At 37.2% G+C, this 17,824-nt stretch overlaps 5 protein-coding genes across 5 annotated transcripts; 3 read left to right on the top strand and 2 right to left on the bottom strand.

Annotated features, from left to right (window-relative positions):
• The first annotated feature begins 1,761 nt into the window (after positions 1–1,761).
• Positions 1,762–5,620, top strand: MONOS_892 (putative Sodium:sulfate symporter transmembrane region family protein). Its single transcript, XM_067879369.1, has 4 exons — positions 1,762–1,866; positions 1,916–4,368; positions 4,535–5,075; positions 5,159–5,620. The coding sequence occupies exons 1-4, from the start codon at positions 1,804–1,806 to the stop codon at positions 5,366–5,368; spliced, it is 3,267 nt and encodes a 1,088-aa protein (XP_067719745.1). The 5' UTR covers positions 1,762–1,803; the 3' UTR covers positions 5,369–5,620.
• A 3,072-nt stretch (positions 5,621–8,692) lies between these two features.
• MONOS_891 (uncharacterized protein) lies at positions 8,693–9,139 on the top strand (the record flags this gene model as incomplete). The annotated part of the gene is made up of 1 exon (XM_067879358.1): positions 8,693–9,139. One exon carries the CDS (start codon positions 8,693–8,695, stop codon positions 9,137–9,139), a length of 447 nt encoding a protein of 148 aa, XP_067719744.1.
• Positions 9,140–9,620: 481 nt separating this feature from the next.
• MONOS_18275 (uncharacterized protein) lies at positions 9,621–10,231 on the bottom strand (the record flags this gene model as incomplete). Its single annotated transcript, XM_067871279.1, has 2 exons — positions 9,621–9,709; positions 9,976–10,231. The coding sequence occupies 2 exons, from the start codon at positions 10,229–10,231 to the stop codon at positions 9,621–9,623; spliced, it is 345 nt and encodes a 114-aa protein (XP_067719743.1).
• Positions 10,232–12,063: 1,832 nt separating this feature from the next.
• On the top strand, positions 12,064–12,876 carry MONOS_890 (uncharacterized protein). Its single transcript, XM_067879347.1, has 2 exons — positions 12,064–12,208; positions 12,271–12,876. Exons 1-2 carry the CDS (start codon positions 12,116–12,118, stop codon positions 12,733–12,735), a joined length of 558 nt encoding a protein of 185 aa, XP_067719742.1. The 5' UTR covers positions 12,064–12,115; the 3' UTR covers positions 12,736–12,876.
• Positions 12,877–12,927: 51 nt separating this feature from the next.
• Positions 12,928–17,388, bottom strand: MONOS_889 (uncharacterized protein; the record flags this gene model as incomplete). The annotated part of the gene is made up of 1 exon (XM_067879335.1): positions 12,928–17,388. The coding sequence occupies one exon, from the start codon at positions 17,386–17,388 to the stop codon at positions 12,928–12,930; it is 4,461 nt and encodes a 1,486-aa protein (XP_067719741.1).
• Positions 17,389–17,824: the final 436 nt, after the last annotated feature.

Here is a 17,824-nt window from a genome sequence, read left to right as displayed (position 1 = left end):
CCCATGATGCTCATCTTCTTTTGTGTTTGCCTTGTTTTTTTGTGTTTTTTCGAATCCAAAAAATGAAGTGATTGTTGAAAACAGATAAACTCAATTCTTTGAACTTAAAAATGTCACATACCAGCAGCCACACAGCGCAGCCCTCTTTGTCACAGTTCCTGAGAGAAAGAGGAAGAGATTGAATAAAATAATCTCAATTCCCCGGATTCATTCCCATTCGCTTTCCAAACAATTCCGAGCTGAAGGAAGAGCTGGATGTGGCTGCTTCTGTGGAACTGATGGAATTGGCTGGTGGGCTGGTGCTTGTGCCTCGCTGTCACTGGGCAGAAAATGTGCGAGTTGTTGTTGGAGATGAGAAAGCACAATGGATGAAGACTCAAATTCCATCTCATCTCAAATGAAAGAGGCAGTTAAATTGGCTCTTTCTCATCGCTGTGAGCCAGAATCTGTCGCATCCCAACGGTTTGAGACTCTCGCCCCTCGGCAGTGTTCATTCACGTTGCTTCCTCAAATTGGCGTATTTCCTCCAGCTTTCCCAAGCAACAAACATAAACCTTCACATCAACAAACAAAACACACACTTTGTCAAAAAGCTCGTCCAGCTTGGCCTCAACAAGAAATCTTGTTTTTGCATTTTTCAAAGCAAGCTGCCCCCTGACATTTGCTTTCAAAGATGAAATAAAGTGGATAATTTTGATTGTTCTCAATAATCTCCAAAATCAAGAAATCTTTAGTTAAGTCGTTTCAATTTTTGAATTTTAAATTTTAATTTATAACATTCTGATTTGTCAGGGTTTTTTCAGGAAATAATTATCCTTCAACTGAATTTGGAAAAGAAATGATCAAAAAATGATTAATTGTTCACAATTATTCTTTTGTGCAAATATTTTTAAAAACAGCATTTTGAATGAGTGCAAATCCTTATTAAACGATAATATTTTAAGATTCACAAATATATCATAAATAACTTCACTATTCCCTCAATAAATATTTTTTGATGGTAAAGATACTAAAACCTCCTAAATCTTCTCCATTAACAACAAACATTGGGGAAACTATTGGTGAAAAGTTAAAAAAAGAAACGTTGCAACCTTCATCTCCTACGAAAACAGAAAATACTTTGAAAGCATCGACAAAACAGAAGGATAAAAAGGATCAGAAAAAAAGATATATTGCATTTGTTGGAAATTTGCCCTTTTCAACGACAGTTGAAGAAATAAAAAACTTCTTTTCAAAATGCGGTGAAATACTTTCTATACGACTGTTAACGCACAAAAATGGGGATCCAAGAGGATGTTGTTTTATTGATTTCGCGGATTCTGGTTCTCTTATAAAAGCAATTCATCTTCATCATACAAACTTTAATGGACGTCAGATAAATGTTGAACAAACAGCTGGAGGAGGAGGGAAAAATCCTAAGAGAATCGAAAGAATAACAAAAAAGAGAGTAAAGGCTGCTACAATGAGAGTATTTATTTATTGAATTATTTTATCATTCATTAAATTTTATGTATTTAGGTACGAAGAATGAAGCAAAAAGCAAAAAATAAGACAAATATAAGCCAAACGGAATAATTTGACAAATGAATCTAAAATAAAAAAATTTTTTTAATAAATCGTATTTATCATTTCATAATGCTTCACTTCACATTCTTTTATATTTATGTATTTTAGTTGAATTTTGAAATGAATCAAAAATTCAATATGGATCAATTATATTTTGTTTTGGTTAGATCATCTTTGGAGGCAACGTTTTCTTTCTTCTTTAACGATTGGACATAAACCATTCAAACAAAAGTCAACATGAAATTTAGCCATCAACTTAATTTTCTGATGGTGGAAAGATGGAAACGCCACTACGTTGATGTATGCTTTAGCAAATTTTATGATTTTATATTTTATGTTTATTCTGAAGTATGCACATTTGAAACATCTTTTAAAAGAATATTTCGAAGTTTTTGTAAATGGTGGCCAAGAGGAAGGATTGATTCATTCCATCAGCCCCCAGCATATTTCCCCTGACACATTTTTTCTTTCAAATAGCTCGCAAAGTAAATCTGAATCATCGTCTTTGCATAATCCTTCAGGGTTTTCAAAATCTAATTTCATGCAATCTGGTGGGCGGAAATTTGATAATGCCAATGATTCTCTTATGACTCCATTGCTTCAAAAGTCGAAGAATATTGATGACACAAACGACACGACAGCACAATCATCTGCTTCTGAAAGCTCTTCGTCTTCGTCTCATGATTTAGAAACAATAACAGAAATATCAGGTTCTATCAATGGAGATGTTGTTTTATCTCCATCTCAATCACCTCATCCCCCTCAACTCTCGGCTTCTTCGTCTCAGTCGCAAGGTGAAATAATTGAGACAGAAATTTTTCAAAAGCAAACAGTCAAAAGTGATGGAAATTCTTCAACAGAAATATCTTCGCCTTTTTCAATGGCACATCAATCTTCAAATGATGTTGAAGCCTCTGATGAATCAACAATGAATTATGACATATCTTCAGTTCAGTTATCAGAAAAGGAGAAAGCCCTTCTTGATAAAGGAATTGCAGAATGGGAAAAAGCGTTTCGGAAGGAAGTGGTAAAGGTTACTCAATTCGGAACTGAAGGTGTATCTGCGATGATGGAGCGAGTCACTTCGCTCAGAGTTGACATTGAGCGGCAAGTGGCTACTCGCGGAACAACTGTTGTTCTGAAGAGAGCATTTTTGGATCTCTGTGTTGATGCTACGGAGCTTTCACATTTTATGATGATAAATTCGGAGGGCATTGCGAAGTTGATCAAAAAGTACAGAAAGACAGTGACAAAGCAAGATCCGCAGACAGGAAAACCTGTATGTCTTGTTAAACCCTCTTCAGACATGCTTCAGAGTGAATCTGAAGAACTGTTGGAGTCTGTTGGAGACGTGCCAGCAATCATCCACACCATCGAGGACTTGTACGTGTCGACGTTTTCAAGCGGTAAGTGGGCAACGATGGCAGCACTGGGCACTATTTCAGCTTCTGAGGCACTGAAAACTGAGAAGGACTCTCAGCCAAAAAAGAAGCTTATCAGCAAATCTCCGCTTGCCTCCAAAAGCACAACGGACTTGTTTGAGCCAGAAGAGCCCATCCGCCGCCGTGCCACGCTTGTCACGAGCAGCTCAGGGCTTGTCAAGCGCGGGCCAGAAAGCGAAGGAGGGCTGAAGCAGCTGCAAGCAGAACTGCAGAACGAAATCCACTCGTCGACTGAGGCACAGATAGCGTGGAAGAAGAACTCGATTCTGAATGAGTATCTTGCTTACCAGAAACAGGCGTCTGTGCCAGCAGGGATTGTGGACATGATGAGCAAAGGGATGTTCGACTTCAAGCGAGGAAGCGAAGCAAAGCAGAAAGAAAAAGAGCAGCGGAAGAGAGAAGAAGAAGACATCGAGAACGGTCTGAGGCGCATCACGTCGGCGAAGTCGATGTCGAGCATTTCTGGCTCGAAGTCGCTGTCATCGGGACTTGGCTCAATGAGCGCTGACCGCGGAAAGAACGGATTCTTCGCCAAAAACACTTCAAAGCTGGGAAAGTCCATCTTCCACACCTCCTCCTCTTCAGCTGATCTGCTCAAAGGAAGTGTGAATGGTTCGATTTCTGACATTCAGTCAACATCTTCTGCATTGGCGCATTCGTCTTCCTCTGCCTCGGTGCCTCCTGCCTCCTCGCCTGCTGCACCTGCTCCTCTCTATTTCAAAGTGAAGTACCATTGGGTCATCATCGCCTTTGTGGTGCTGCTTGTGATGGGTGTCGTCCCGTGGAACAAGAAAATCGCCACTCAAATGAGATGTCTGGGGCTTCTTGCCTGGGCATCCATTTTGTGGGCGTTTGATGCGCTGCCCACGCACATAACAGGGCTGATGATTCCAGTCGTGGCAAACTGGCTGCTGCTGCTTGGGGGAACATTCCAAGAGAACAGCCGGCGTCTGGTGGAATCGACGATCTCAGACACACCTTACTTGGCGATGGGAGGGTACACCATTGCACTCGCCATGCGGCATACAGGACTGGACATGAAGATAGCAGTTGCGCTGCTGCAGTTCAAAGTGGCGCGAAAGCCAGTGGTGTTTCTTTTGATAGCGACGGGGCTGGAGTATGTGCTGACGATGGTCATCTCCAACATCTCGTCGACTGTGCTTGTTCTGTCTCTGGTTCTCCCTGTGCTGAGAGAGGTGCCTGTGAAAGGAGGCTTTTCAAAGATGCTTCTGCTGACAATTGCGATGACTGGGAACTTGGCGGGGATGGCCTGTCCGCTCGCCTCTCCACAGAGCATGGTGGGGCTGGACTCCATCCAAAAGGCAATCGGCGAGCATTCCAAAATCAACTTTGGAACATGGTTTGTAATTTCTCTTATTTGTTTTGCATTAACTGTTTCAATGTGTTTTGTGCTTATTCAACATTTTGTCTTTTAAAAATGTTTATTTTCATAATTAAACATATGCTCTCCTTTGCTTCGTTTATTTGTTTATTATTTTTTTTTTCGATGTTGCATTCATTTTTAGGACTATCGGTGCTCTTCCTGTTACTCTTGTGTCGACAATTGTATGTTTTCTGTTTCTCTTCCTCTTCTACAAAATCGACATCAAAGAAGTGCCATACACGCCAGCGCCAAAAGAGCCATGGACGCTGAAGCAGATTGTTGTGGCCGTTGTCTCTCTCATCACAATCGTGTTCTGGTTCATCATCCCCTACGCCCCCTTCCTCGGCAACGAGGCGCTTGTGGGGCTGATTCCTGTGTGTGTCTTCTTCGGGTTCAATTTGGTGCCCCGCACAGACATCGCTGAGCTGCCGTGGAATATGATCCTTCTTGTGATGGGCGGAGGAGCACTGGGCGAGTCAATCAAATCTTCTCATCTGCTGGACTTGATCTCAGAGCTCTTTGGACCAACCTTCTCTTCCTTGAATCTCTTTGTCCAGCTGCTCATTTTGACTGCCATTGTTGCCTTTGTCTCTATCTTTGTATCACACACAGTGGCTGCTATTGTTCTTATTCCAATTGTCAATTCGGTGATGGGCGACGCTGCACCTCATATTGAGCTGGTGGTATGTTGCTTTTCTTTGACTATCTGATCTTCATTCTCTCTTTCTCTTTCTCTTTATTTTATTTTATTTATCAAAATGAATAGCTTATGGCTTGTGCACTTCATGTGTCTCCGCCTATGCTCCTTTCAGTCGCATCTTTCCCAAACATGTCATGTTTTGCTGTGGAAAATTCAAAGCATGAAAGTTATCTAACACCCAAAGACTTTTTCAAATATGGTGGCGTTGTAACAATTGTTTCGTTTGTTCTTATTAACACCATATTTTATGGAACTGGATTGCTTATGAAATTGTAAATTTTTGATGTGTGGATATTATCATTCTTTTTCTTTCCATTTTCTTCGAGAGTTTAAATTAATCATAGGCATTGCTTATCTTTTCAAATTTTATATGTATCATTATTTCTAAAAAGAGATTCTTCATTTTAAACACATCATCAATTTCACCCATTTTTTTATATTTTTGTTTTTCTTCTTAATCTTAATGCTTGTCTTTGACTGTTAGCACTAATATGAACATTGCATGAAAGCAATTTAAATTCTGAAATAAATAAAAACATATCGGATAAACAAGAAATACATGTTTTGAAAACATTTTCATAAAAGAGTGACAAAATACTTCAAAAAAGGAAATTGCCCCAGGTCGGTTTCGATCCAACTACCTGCAGATCTTCAGTCTGACACTCTACCAATTGAGCTACTAGGGCTTGTGAGAAACCGATTTTAGTTCTTAATATAACATAAGAATTAATATTCTTAATGATTTCTGTATTTGGGAAAAATTTTTTTCCTTTAAGAATTTTGTTCCAATCTACTCTATCAAATATTTATCTCAGTTTTGGAATTTTTCTGTATTTTTTTGACATGGGAATGTTAGATTTCTTATGATAAGGTTGTGAAAAAAGTTTGGAACAAATGGTTGTTTTTTTCAAAAAAAGAAAAAATTTTGCCTTATTTAATAGTTTCTTAGACTTTAAAAAGGATGTTTAAAAAAATTTTTGTAGATAAAAAAATTTTTTCTCCTGATAAAAATGAAAAGCATTTTTTTTTTTGTTTATCAAAAATTTTTGCAGTTATTTGTTCAGATTTTAAAATTAATATTTTATTTATTTTTTTTTATTAATTCAAAATTGTTTTTTTCGCACAGAAAATGATCAATCTTTCATTGGAGTTCAATAAAACATTTAATCATGCTCATTTTCCAAAAAAAAAGAATATGAAATAAATGAATATATCTTATTTCTTTGATGATCATTGTAAAATGTTCATTTGAAAAATTTTTTTCAATGAATCCATAAAGAGTTGAAGAGCAAAGTTAATGAAACTTGTGATGTTTGATATGGGTTATTTTTATTGAAATTGGCAAATAAAGAAGATTCTGGTTCCACATGATCAACTCCCTAAATTATTTATATTCTGATAAATATTCTTATCGTGCTTATTAGGTTTTAGAGTTTTGACGAGTTAAACTAGTGTTAGGGTTAACCCAAGAAGAGATTTTCAATATGAAAATGATATAAATAGTGGGTAGGATCACTTTGGTACCAGGATCTACTCCACTTGCCTTGAAATCCTAACTTTTTTCGGGGTATTATTTTTTTTAGATGTTGTTGGTCATTGGGAACAGATTTTGTATTCAAATGGAAATTTCATCACAACTGTTTGAAAAAACAAATGTTCTGACTCAAATAAAGATGAAGATGTCTTTTATTAGCCTTCTCATTTTTCAGTGTTCCTTTGTTGATATTCAAGGGATATTTTCGAACTGAAATTATTGAAATCAAAAATTTGATATCAAAAATTATCATTCGAATGTCTTTCATTTTTTTATATGTGGGAAAATATGAACATTCAAGTTTTTTTTGTCACAAAGAACAAAAAAATAACTTTTTCTCACAACTTTTCTTTTCTTTCTCGATTTAAGAATAAAAAAGATTCTCAATTAATAAACTGATATAAATGATATGGGGGAAAATATGGACTTCCAAGCATTTGATGCACAAGGCTTAGAAAAATTGCTTCGCTCATAACTTTATTTCACTTTCTCAGATTTCAAAATAAATATGATTTGCATATCCGAAAGCAGACATCATTGAAATCAAAACAGAAAGTATTGTGATATTTCACGAATGTCAAAAAATGAACCCATTTTTATTGTGTTCTTTGATCTTAAAAAGTCAATGAAAAGTGCATAATTTTTCACTGAAAATGCCTGAAGCAAATAATTTTGTCCAAATTTTTGAATTTTTCTGTATATTTTTTGACATTAGAATGGAAGAATAATAATGATCAGGTTGGAGAAAAAGTTTGGAATAAATTGTTATTTTTTTCATAAATAAAAAAAATTTGCACCATTCTAACTGAGCTTCGACTCAAAAAAACAAAAATTCTTTAGAGCTAGTCCAAAAAAATTGTTGTATTTCGACCATCGCATTCATCACATATCACACAACCACCAAATAAAAAAATGAACACAAACAACATGAAAATTATATGCGACTCTGAATCCAATATTGTTTATCCAATTCAGTCTCCAAAACAGTTAGCTTCATTGAGAGATAAAAGGAAGAATTGTCTGAAGCCTCCTTGTTTTCAGCAATTATTTTTTCTTTGGAGATTCTCGAATTTGTTATTTGAAGACAAAAATTGAGGAAAAAACTTGAGTGAAAATACATCCGGTTGAGGATGAAGACGTGGCTCATCCTTTTTGAAATCACACGTTCGTTCGTGTTTTGATCAAAATTTTTATCTCAATGGGATTATGGTGACAATAATGTTTCTGCAATAACAACATCAAGAACAAAGTGAATTATCAGTAAAAATTCAATTATTCAAAATCCCATTGAGACTTATTTTTTGATCAAAACTCTAAACCTCTGCGTCACCCCGAAAAACAAAATTATTCGTCAGTCACTTCGTCACTTTTTTTTTTTTTTTTTTTTTTTTTTTTTTTTTTTGTGAAAAATTTGATTGATTGAGTGGCATAATAACATAAAAATGATTCGTGTTATTATTCCCAAAATATTCAAAGAAATTATCTCTTGCATAACCCATATTAAATTTATCAAAATTCATCGTTTGACTTTCGAAAGAATAACACCATAAATTCTGTCAAATTTCGAAAGAGATTTATTGAAATGATTATGACATCAAATATAGATTCATGCAATATATGTATATTTTTTCCGGATTCCAAATTGAACAATAACTGCTTTTGATAGATTTACTTTGTTGAAAAGCATAGCGAAATCGTTCGTTATCCCCAAAAAGATACATTGCCATCAACACAAGCTATGGGATTGGAATTCTTCATGACTATCCATTTTCTAACACGTCATCATTCAGTAATTAAAGATTGATTTTATCATTTTCTTCTTTCAATCCAGTTCCAGCAAGTTGCGTGACAGAATAATTGCCTTTTTGTTCTGCTTTTTTTTCGAAGGATATTTGAGAGAATATGTGGAAGAAGAGTTTAAATCAACTATACCGTGATTGTTTGAGAAATTGGAGAAGAAGAAAAGAGAAGAATGGAAAGAAGAGAATAAAAGTGAAAAGCTATCTTAAACATATTCCTAAGCAGCCTGAGCATCATCGAAACTCTGAAAATATTTCTCAGAACCGATGAGTGGAGATACTTCGAGAAGAAATGTGGAGCAACTGGATCAATGGAAAGCGAGAGAGCTGGTGGGGGAGAATAAGCTGCAACAAAAGAAAGAGGTCGGATGCGATAATTGGACGAATTTTTTGAGGAAAGTGGAAATGGATCAGTTCAATGCTCTGTTGGACAAGTTTTGTGTGATTGTTGATCGGTCAGTGATGTGGCGGCAGCTGAAGAATATTGCAAAAGAAGAGAACGCACAGAGAATCTCTGCAAAGAAAAACTCCGATACAAAAGAGACACCGATGAAGCTGAAGGCTATACTGCGCGAGCTGGATAGTTCTTTGGTAATCGAATTGGAGCAGATTCTGTCACTAGAGGGGAAGCACAGGAGAGCAAGAACGTCCAGTGAAGGAGCGCGTTCAGCCAGCAGCAGTCAGGTGAATCTGTTGCACAATCAGTTATTATGATAAGACAGGGAAGGAAAATTGCTGCAGATGATATGTGGCTGTCAAGGGGAATCGAGAGAGGAGGGATCAACAGAGAAAGAGATATTGCTTGGCGGAGAGGAAGAGGGAGAGGCTGAAGGAGAGCTTTAATGTGGAAGATGGCAGAAGATATCCAAATGGCGAATGCAAAATGATGAATCGGTAACAACAGCAGCAGCCAAAGCGGTAATGGCATCGCTCACGGAAGAAGTTGATGAATTTGAGTGGTTTGCGACGATGGGAAGGAGGAGAAAGATGAAAAGGAGAACGAGGAACAAACGGAGGATATGGAGGAGCACGCGGAGAGGGATGCAGTATGGATGTTACGATTGTGGAAGAGAGCCAGTGCAAGGGACGATTGTGTGTTACTCACCGATCATAGCAAATATTCAAAGGAATGCTGAGTTTGAATATCAGCCAATATAAAACATGGGGAATATGTGGATAGAAGGCTCCACACACTTCAAGCAACATCAGCAGCAACATTATCCTTTCTCTTCTCGGAAACAAGCACAAGCACATACACCTGCATGAATGCAACAGTCACCAAGGCTACCCCATGCATGCCAGGGAACATTGAAAACCCTGGGTTCTTCACACACGAAGATGGAATTGACAACCATCACTTAATTTCATCATCATCCTCTTCTATTTCTTTTTCTTCTTCTTCTTCTTCTTCTTCCTTCTACTCCTCCTCTTCTTCTTCTTCTTTAAACGAAAATAATGCTCTTCGAATACTCCATTATCATCTCCTTTTCATAAAAGATTTGTCAATCAACAAAAAGTCCTTTAAACGCTGATTTGCCACTTCTACACACTCATTACAATTTTTCCTTCTCTCTGCATTTCTTTCAATGGAAACAATACCGCCTCCCGCTTCGCATCCATCGCTTTCTTCCACTTCTTCCACCTCTCTTTCTCAAACACTCCACACACACTCCAATCTTGCCTTTCCTTCTTCTTTCTTTCGTCCACACCGTCTGTAAAAGAAGCTTCTCGTACATCCGAAAGCAGATTCCAGCCATCTTTCAGCTGAGTGCTGAGAATATGGAAGCATTGATAATCATTTTTCATTGTATTGTGCTTCTAAAGAAAATTCCACATCAAGCGCTTGTAGAAATAGAGGAGAGAGCAGAGTGAATGCTTTTTGAAGCAGCACCAGATAGGTTGATTACATCATCTTGTTGAATTCAACAGGAACTGCGTGTGCATTTATTGAGATTGAACTGCTTGAAGGCGAAAAAAGGCAATATGCCTATCGGGAGAGAAATGGCAAGAAAAGGAGAAGAGATAGGTGAAATTATGATTATTGACTGAAGAAAGAAAAATAATTTTCGTTTTGAAAAAATATGAGATATCACATTAAAAATTCGCATGTTTATTTCTAATAAGAAATGAAAATGATCTGAAAAAAGATTCTTTCACAATGTTACAATTCTTACAAACAGTTCTTTTCTCAATTGATAAGCTCTGACGTTTTTCCCCAACCACTTTGCAATCCCTTGAAAATAATCGATTTCAAAAAAATTTGCTGAACAGAAATTGGATTGGACCATTTAAAAATGTTGAGAATATATTGAAGATATCACTTTCTCTGAAAATATGGAGTTAGGATTATTTGAAACATCATCAATCACGCATTTGTCCATTTCATTTTATCAAAAGTTGATAAATACGACAACAAACAAAGTTTAATAAGCTCTTTTTTCCTTGACCGAACAAGTTTAATCAAGTTTCTCTGATGCTGTAAATCAGTCGAAAATATCAATAGTTGAACACTGTATTGAATATTCTGCGAAATGCATTATTTTCAATACTTAAACATGAAAATAGACTCAGTTCACTGGCTGAAAAGAACTCGTGCAATTCGCATCATCATCATCGGCATGTCCCTCCTTCGCTTCACAAATATTGTTATTTGCGACCTGCACAATTATTTTTATACTCCAATGAATTCCTTCGTATTTGATGTTCATTTTTTCATGATAATGAATATCTTCTTTGAAACAAAACAATTTTTCAAAATTAATTCTTTCTAGTAAGTCAAATATCTTTTCACCATTGCTTACAGCTTTGAGCACTTCATTCAATTATCAGAGCATGAATGAATTTGAAATTTCCACGATTATCTCATCAACGCTCAAAATATCTCCATTTATCGAATCCGAGAAACCAATATTTTGTTTTGCATTAAGAATTGACAAGTGACTTGACAGTGACGAAAGTGACAAATTTTTGGAAAGTGACAAAAGATCTGAAAAAGTTACGATCAAAAAAATCATTAACTGACAAGATCAAAATTCTTATCCAAAATTTAGAATTGAGATCCAAGTTTGGATAAAAAACTATTTGTTTCAAATTTTTAATAAATATTTTTTCAAAAGGACAACAAAATTTATTTTTCTGTATGGACAAGCCAGCAGAAGAAAAAGAACTTTCGATTAAATCATAAAGTGACAAAGTTATTATCAATTCGTCAGTCACTGAAGAAAAAAAGGCTCGTCACTGGCAGAGTGACGAGGAGGTTTGCAAAACTCGAACGAAAGCATGATTTCAAAAAGGATCAGCCAAGTTATTAACAACACAATTTGCGATGTTGATAAAGTTTAATGCTAAAATTTAACAAACGATAAAGAAGATTCATTTTTCACACTGGATACAACAAAAAACATATCTTTTTGAATTTTTAACAATAAAAAAAAATAACCTTAATAAAATATTTGATAATCCTGAATGCTTTTTTAAATTGTTTGTAAGCGAATTATTTTAACAGAATAAATGCAAATTTGTTATTTGCCTTATCATTTTACAAATATATGATAATTATGTGTTTTTTGTTTTTGCGGTCTTGACAAATTTTGTAGAGACAATGGTCATGTCAATGTTTATTGAATGAGACGTTTATTATACAGTCTTTTATTTAAAAACTCAATTAGTAATTGAAGAGAAGCGTTATTTATGTTAGCTTCAATTTTTCTTCTTTCGCTTTGCTTCAGTGATACATATCACATTTCACGACCTTTGTTCGATGAAAAAGAACAAGGCATTCTTGTATGCAAAAAATTATTTAATATTTTGGTTTATATCTTTTTAAACGAACTTTCATTTCAAAGGACACATATAAGTCAAGCATTTTTAAACCAATTCTTGATTGTCCAACAAACGATCATCGAGCACTTTTAGAATGCGCAAGAACCGCATTTGCAAAATCTTTTGCACCCTTTGAAAATGATTGGAAGCGAACGGAAGCATTAACTCAAGCACCAGCAGATATTGAAGAAATTAAAGAAGATTCATCAGAATGCATTATCAATTGCATTTTAAAGAAAGATCATGGAGACCTTCAAAAATGTCTAACTCGATGCGAGCGAGTTATGGAAGGAGCTTCACAAGTTGCAAAAAGAAAAGCGCTTTTTGCATTGAATAAAAAGGATGAAAGTGAAGAACCAATTGGAATGACATTTGATGCTGCAAATGTTGAAGCTGAAATGTTTCAGGGAGCAGAAGCAGAACAACAAAAAGCAAAAGAAGCATTCTTAAAAATGGTTAATCGCAGAGCGGTTCCAAGTGTACATTAAATGTTAGAAAATCCATATGTTGTTCGTGTTTGGTCTTTCATTTCTCTTATTCGTTATAAATATTGCTCACTTCGCCTTTTCATGAAAATTCTTTCTTTAAAATTGTTCACTTACAATAATTTTTGTAAATAAATAAAAAAATTTTTTAAAACTTTTAAAGTTAATGAGAAAAAATATACAAATGATGCAAATTCAAGGAGAAGGATTCAAATGAAGAATTACCATCATCACATTCAACTGGAGCAAGATTTGATGGAGTGTTTCAAGTGACGTTGAAGAATCCAACAAAATTTGAGGGGAAAGTTGCAATGTTGTTTGATACATTTGTTTTATTGTTTGAAGAGTATGTGCAGAATTACTCGAGCGCGGTTGAACTGTGGAAGAGATGTTGAACAGAAGCACAGCTTCTTTTAACGCTTTTTGGAGAAGCTCATACCACAAATCTATCCTTTCACCTTCGGCCGAGGGACAAGAAGAAGGAGAAACAAAGCAATGCGTCAGCTTTTCTTTTGTGTCTCCCAACGATAGTAATATTGCTATTAACTGAGTAACAATCGAAATGCATTCTTCGGAATTGAACTGAAACTTATCCAAACATAACTCCGTTTGAGAAGATAAGAAAAACGGCTGTAATGAACTTGGAATTGCAATCTCCTTTGGGAAGAGATTTGAAGTATATTTGTTTCTTAGCCCTTGTTCAATTCTCCACAGAATTTTAGCGTATCTGATTTGAGAATGGGCAAACCTTGAATATTCAGACAAAGAACGGAAATACTTTGCTGCAATGCTCAGATGAAGGAGCGAATGAGCCAGTGCAAATGAGTATTTTGCTATGTTTTGTGCAATAGAAGGGCAGAAAGATGCAAAAGGGCATGCATTAAAGTGTGTAGCATGAGCGTCAACAGTAACTTTCATGGCTCCTGTGTTCTGAAGAGCATCGCCAATCATCATATGGCAGACAGCCTCTCTCAGAATGTTGCCTCCTTCTTTGCTCAGCTCGGCAGCTCCTTCAATCAGCGAAAGCCATTCGACAAACGACTTCTCATATGATTTCACTCTTCCAACATTCAGACACAATTCAGCTGTATCTTCTTTTTGGAGGCAAGAAGCATATCGAATCAAATACGCTGACAGTCTGTCTGCCATTTTTGATGAAGAAAACATGTCTTCAATGTTTGTTACAAATGAAATGGATGAAGACATGCAAACATAATCTGAACGAGAAGTTGAAAGATTCTTTTTTGAAGTTGGAATAAGAGAAGGTGAATTTTGCGCTGACTTTGTTGCTGAAATATCAGATGATTGAATTGACTCACAACTATTTATTTTTAATCCAAGAGAGTTATCTTTCCTTTGTATCTCTTCAGAAGAATCATTTGTTTGAATGGCTGTTATTGAAGCAAATTTGCATTCCGCTGTTGACTGCTTCATCAGAAAGAGAGCTCTGAGTTGCAGTGCGACTGAAAGACGGCACAAAAGATTGACGTCCTGTGAGAGACGAGTGGCTAACAATTGCTGCCCTTTCAATGATTCTGCTTCTACCAAAGAAAAATTTGCAGAACTTTCAGTTTTTTCATCAAGCGAATTTAATTCTTCTCTGCCATCTGTTTCAGATAACAAATTCGGGGAAACTTTGGAACATGTTTTCAGCCCGTTTAGTTCAATCTCCTTTTCTTCTGCTTGAAGTGCAATTGTTGTCGACATATTTGACAGCACAACAGAACAGTTTCGAGTTTCGCCCAAGAGATAAAAGGCGTATGCGGCTGTTGAAAAGGACTCTTTGGCTTTTGTGTGGCGCATCTCAGCAGCAAAATGGCAACCGCGTTCGTTTTCGAGCTGGCCGAGCATCGAAAACACGCAAAAGAGAGGCGAAGAAGAAGGTAGAGAAGAATAAGCAGGTTCTGGCTGAGTGGAAGGAGCAGAGGGAAACAGGATGGGAAGAGGATCGTTTGGAGAAAGAGGCGAAGAGAAAGGAGAAGAAGGAGAAGGAATGTCAGCAGAAGAAAGGAGAATGTGGCGGAGTGATTGAGGAATGATGGATGCAGAAGAAGAAGTAGAAGAAGCAGAAGAAACAGAAGAGGCAGACGAAGACGAAGAAGAAGATAAATTAGAAGCAAATGAATCTGCTGAAGGTTGATAGGATGAGTCGTCTTCAGAGTCAGATAGAGTAAGAAGTGTGTTTATGGAGGCGTTTGATGTTTCTGCCAAAAAGCGAGATGAAAGCGAAGGAGAAAGAGGCAAAGCAGCTGATATCAGCGAAGCATATGCCAACTGAAGACAATCCAAAGGAGACTGCACAAACTTCATTTTTTGCATTGAATAAAACTTATGAGAGGCATTTTCTTCATGTTGCTCTTCATTCGAAATGCGAGAATTGCTATCTTTCAAAATAGAAGATGGAAAAGACGAGGCAGATGAAGTCGATGGAGTAGAAGAGATCAGAGGATTGAATGTTAAAGAAGGCAATTGCTCTGTTGATAAATCACAAATAGGAAACACGAAAGATGAAGAAGAAGAGATAGGATAACAAGACAATGCTGATGAAGACTCATATTCCAAAGAGATAACATTGCTCTGAGAAAACAAGGAAACATGCTCAAAAAGAACAGAAGGAAGATAAATTGGAGAAAATGTTGAGTGTTTTGCTTTCATTTCACTTTGCGTCGAACGAGAAAGGGCAAAGGCACATTGAGAGTACATAATTCGTAAGGCAGAAGAACACACAATTCTGTTCGGGTAAAAAAGAGGAATGCCGTTTTCAGAGGGACAATGCGACGGGTCAGAAATGTCAAAGCCAGGCGCAACGTTTAGCCAGCTGTCATTTACAACCATCCACTGCGGGAACACTCCACACAACGCAATTTCATTTGGATGCCTTCCGACTTTTGATTCTTTTCCGATTAAATCTTCGTCTTCTTCGTCGACAAGAAGTATCGAAGGATCAATTTGTGTGCAGCCATTTCGCACCTCCAAAAGGATGTTGTCCAATTCACTTGACAGTTTTGATTCGGTCATCGATGACAAAAGGAACAGGACACGAATTGCTTCGAACTCTCTTTTCTGAGCGATAAGTTCAGATGCTATGAAAAATATCACACGGAACAATGCATCAAAATACACAGCAGCGAGAAAGCAATAGACGCTGTGAAAAGATGCAGTCACATTCTGCAGTGATGCAGCTTCTGGCGATTGGGAAAAAGAGGCAAATGGTGGCGAGTCAACTGTTTGGAGAAAGAAAGATGATTCGACTGTTTTGTGCTGTTGCAGCAGACACTGCAAAGCAGAAGACAACTGTTCCACGACATCCATAAGCACATCCAATGACGAGCATTTGCTGTTCAAATAATTCGACATCAGCGGCTGCGATTGGCTGCTCCACGGGGAAGGAGGAAATATTGTTACAGAAGTTCCATCGACAACTGCAGAAGGATGAGTCTGATGCGACAGGAAATGACTCTGATGAGATTGAGCTGGCGAAGAAGCCAATGAATTATCTGATGATGAGCAAGTTCCCAATTCTGCTGAAAAGAATGGAAAAACAAGAGGGTCTGGTATGATTTGATACGGAAACGCAGTCGAAGGGCGAAAAAAGCTGAGGGCGTACAAATAATGACAGAGAGACAGAAAGAGATCCTCAAAAGGGTGTCTCAGACTGATTCCTGCTGCTTGTTCCGCTGCACTTCTGTTCCTTTTTGCAGTGTCCATTGCTGTGATGCACCCGCGGATGAGCTCTTGGCCAGCTGCCCTGTCTTGTTCCTGTGTGGACTCCATCAGCCGACGCGCAATTCGATACGATGATAGCGACAGATAAAACAGAACTGATGTCGATAAAAGCGATTCGTCTCCGTTTTTGTGTCTATCTTCTGTGACTGATTGTTGCTGCGTGAATGACGTTGATTCATCTGCAATTTCTCCTTCTTCATCTTCTTCCTTTTCGTCAATTTGATAAAGCTTTGCAGTTTTTCCTTTTTGACTGAAACTTGGCTTCAATGACTTTGGCAGAAATTCTCTGTGTCCTTTGTCACCTGCACAAAAATTGCTTCTACATTCAATATTCTTTTCTCCTTCATCTATCGTTGCAGATTCTCCGCTGTCTTTTCTTTCTTCTTCCTCCTCTTCCTCCTCTTCTTCCTCTTCCTCTTCTTCTTCTTCCTCATCATCTTCACAATCTTCTGAATCCTGCTTATCTCTCAAAAACGATACAACTTCCTCAACATCGTATAACTCCACGTTTCTTCGTCCTTTTTCTTTATCCAGAAAAAACATTCGACCTTCTTCCAGCTGAAGTGCCTTTAGCCACTCCATCACACGCGCGCCTCCCATCAAAAAGAGAGAGAGCGTTGACGACACTGCGGATGGCACAACAGCTTCTGACGATGAGGGAATAGTGGCATTCCTTTGTGGCAAGGAATGCAGTTTAACAGGTGAATTTAATAGCATTGAAGTTGCAACGGGATTCTGAAGAATAAGATCTAGAAAATGAGATAGTTGCTGAAGAGTGTGTGTCGTTGGAGGAACAGAAGACTGGCGAATCAAAGAAACAGACTCGTCGCGGGGAACCTGTTCTGACGGTGGAAGTTCAATCAATTTTCGTTTTTTTTCTTTGGTTTTCTTCTCTTTTTGCTTTGGGACATACGAATTTGTAGTTAGCATCACTTTTATTCCATGACAGTCCAATAATGATGCAACGTTACTCCTCAATGTTGCAGAACGAATTTTCACAAGATCTTCCTCAAATGAAAATATTTTTTTTGTATGGCATGACTTTATTCTCATGTCCGGTGAGGAATTATAACTCTGTTTTTCTTGGTTAACTTGCTTTGGTACTCGAAGAGGAGGAGCGAATGAAGGTAATACTTCTGGAGTAGGGTGATAAGTGGTGGGTTTAGTACGTGGTAGTATTGGAACACAAGAAGGAATAGTTTTAAACGATGATGGAGTTGGAAGAAGTGTCTTGATGTTATTTTTCTGTGTACTTTCATTTGTTGCATGATTTCGAATTTCGTTAATTGGAGTTTGCGGAGCTTCACAAGGCGTAGTTGAGTTTTCAGTATTTTTTTTAATCTTTAGTTTGCCATGCAAAGAATTT

Source organism: Monocercomonoides exilis (genome assembly GCF_001643675.1).
Source record: "Monocercomonoides exilis strain PA203 chromosome Unknown scaffold59-495361, whole genome shotgun sequence".
In the NCBI taxonomy this organism is placed as follows: domain Eukaryota; phylum Preaxostyla; order Oxymonadida; family Polymastigidae; genus Monocercomonoides; species Monocercomonoides exilis.
This window is presented reverse-complemented; position numbering and strand designations above follow the sequence as displayed.

Coding starts and splice junctions, on each gene's coding strand:
- MONOS_892 (XM_067879369.1), top strand. CDS start 1,804: ATGAAATTTAGCCATCAACTTAATTTTCTGATGGTGGAAAGATGGAAA. Junction 1,867..1,915: donor GGAAACGCCACTACGTTGAT/GTATGCTTTAGC, acceptor TTTATTCTGAAG/TATGCACATTTGAAACATCT. Junction 5,076..5,158: donor CACCTCATATTGAGCTGGTG/GTATGTTGCTTT, acceptor CAAAATGAATAG/CTTATGGCTTGTGCACTTCA.
- MONOS_890 (XM_067879347.1), top strand. CDS start 12,116: ATGTTAGCTTCAATTTTTCTTCTTTCGCTTTGCTTCAGTGATACATAT. Junction 12,209..12,270: donor AAAAAGAACAAGGCATTCTT/GTATGCAAAAAA, acceptor TTCATTTCAAAG/GACACATATAAGTCAAGCAT.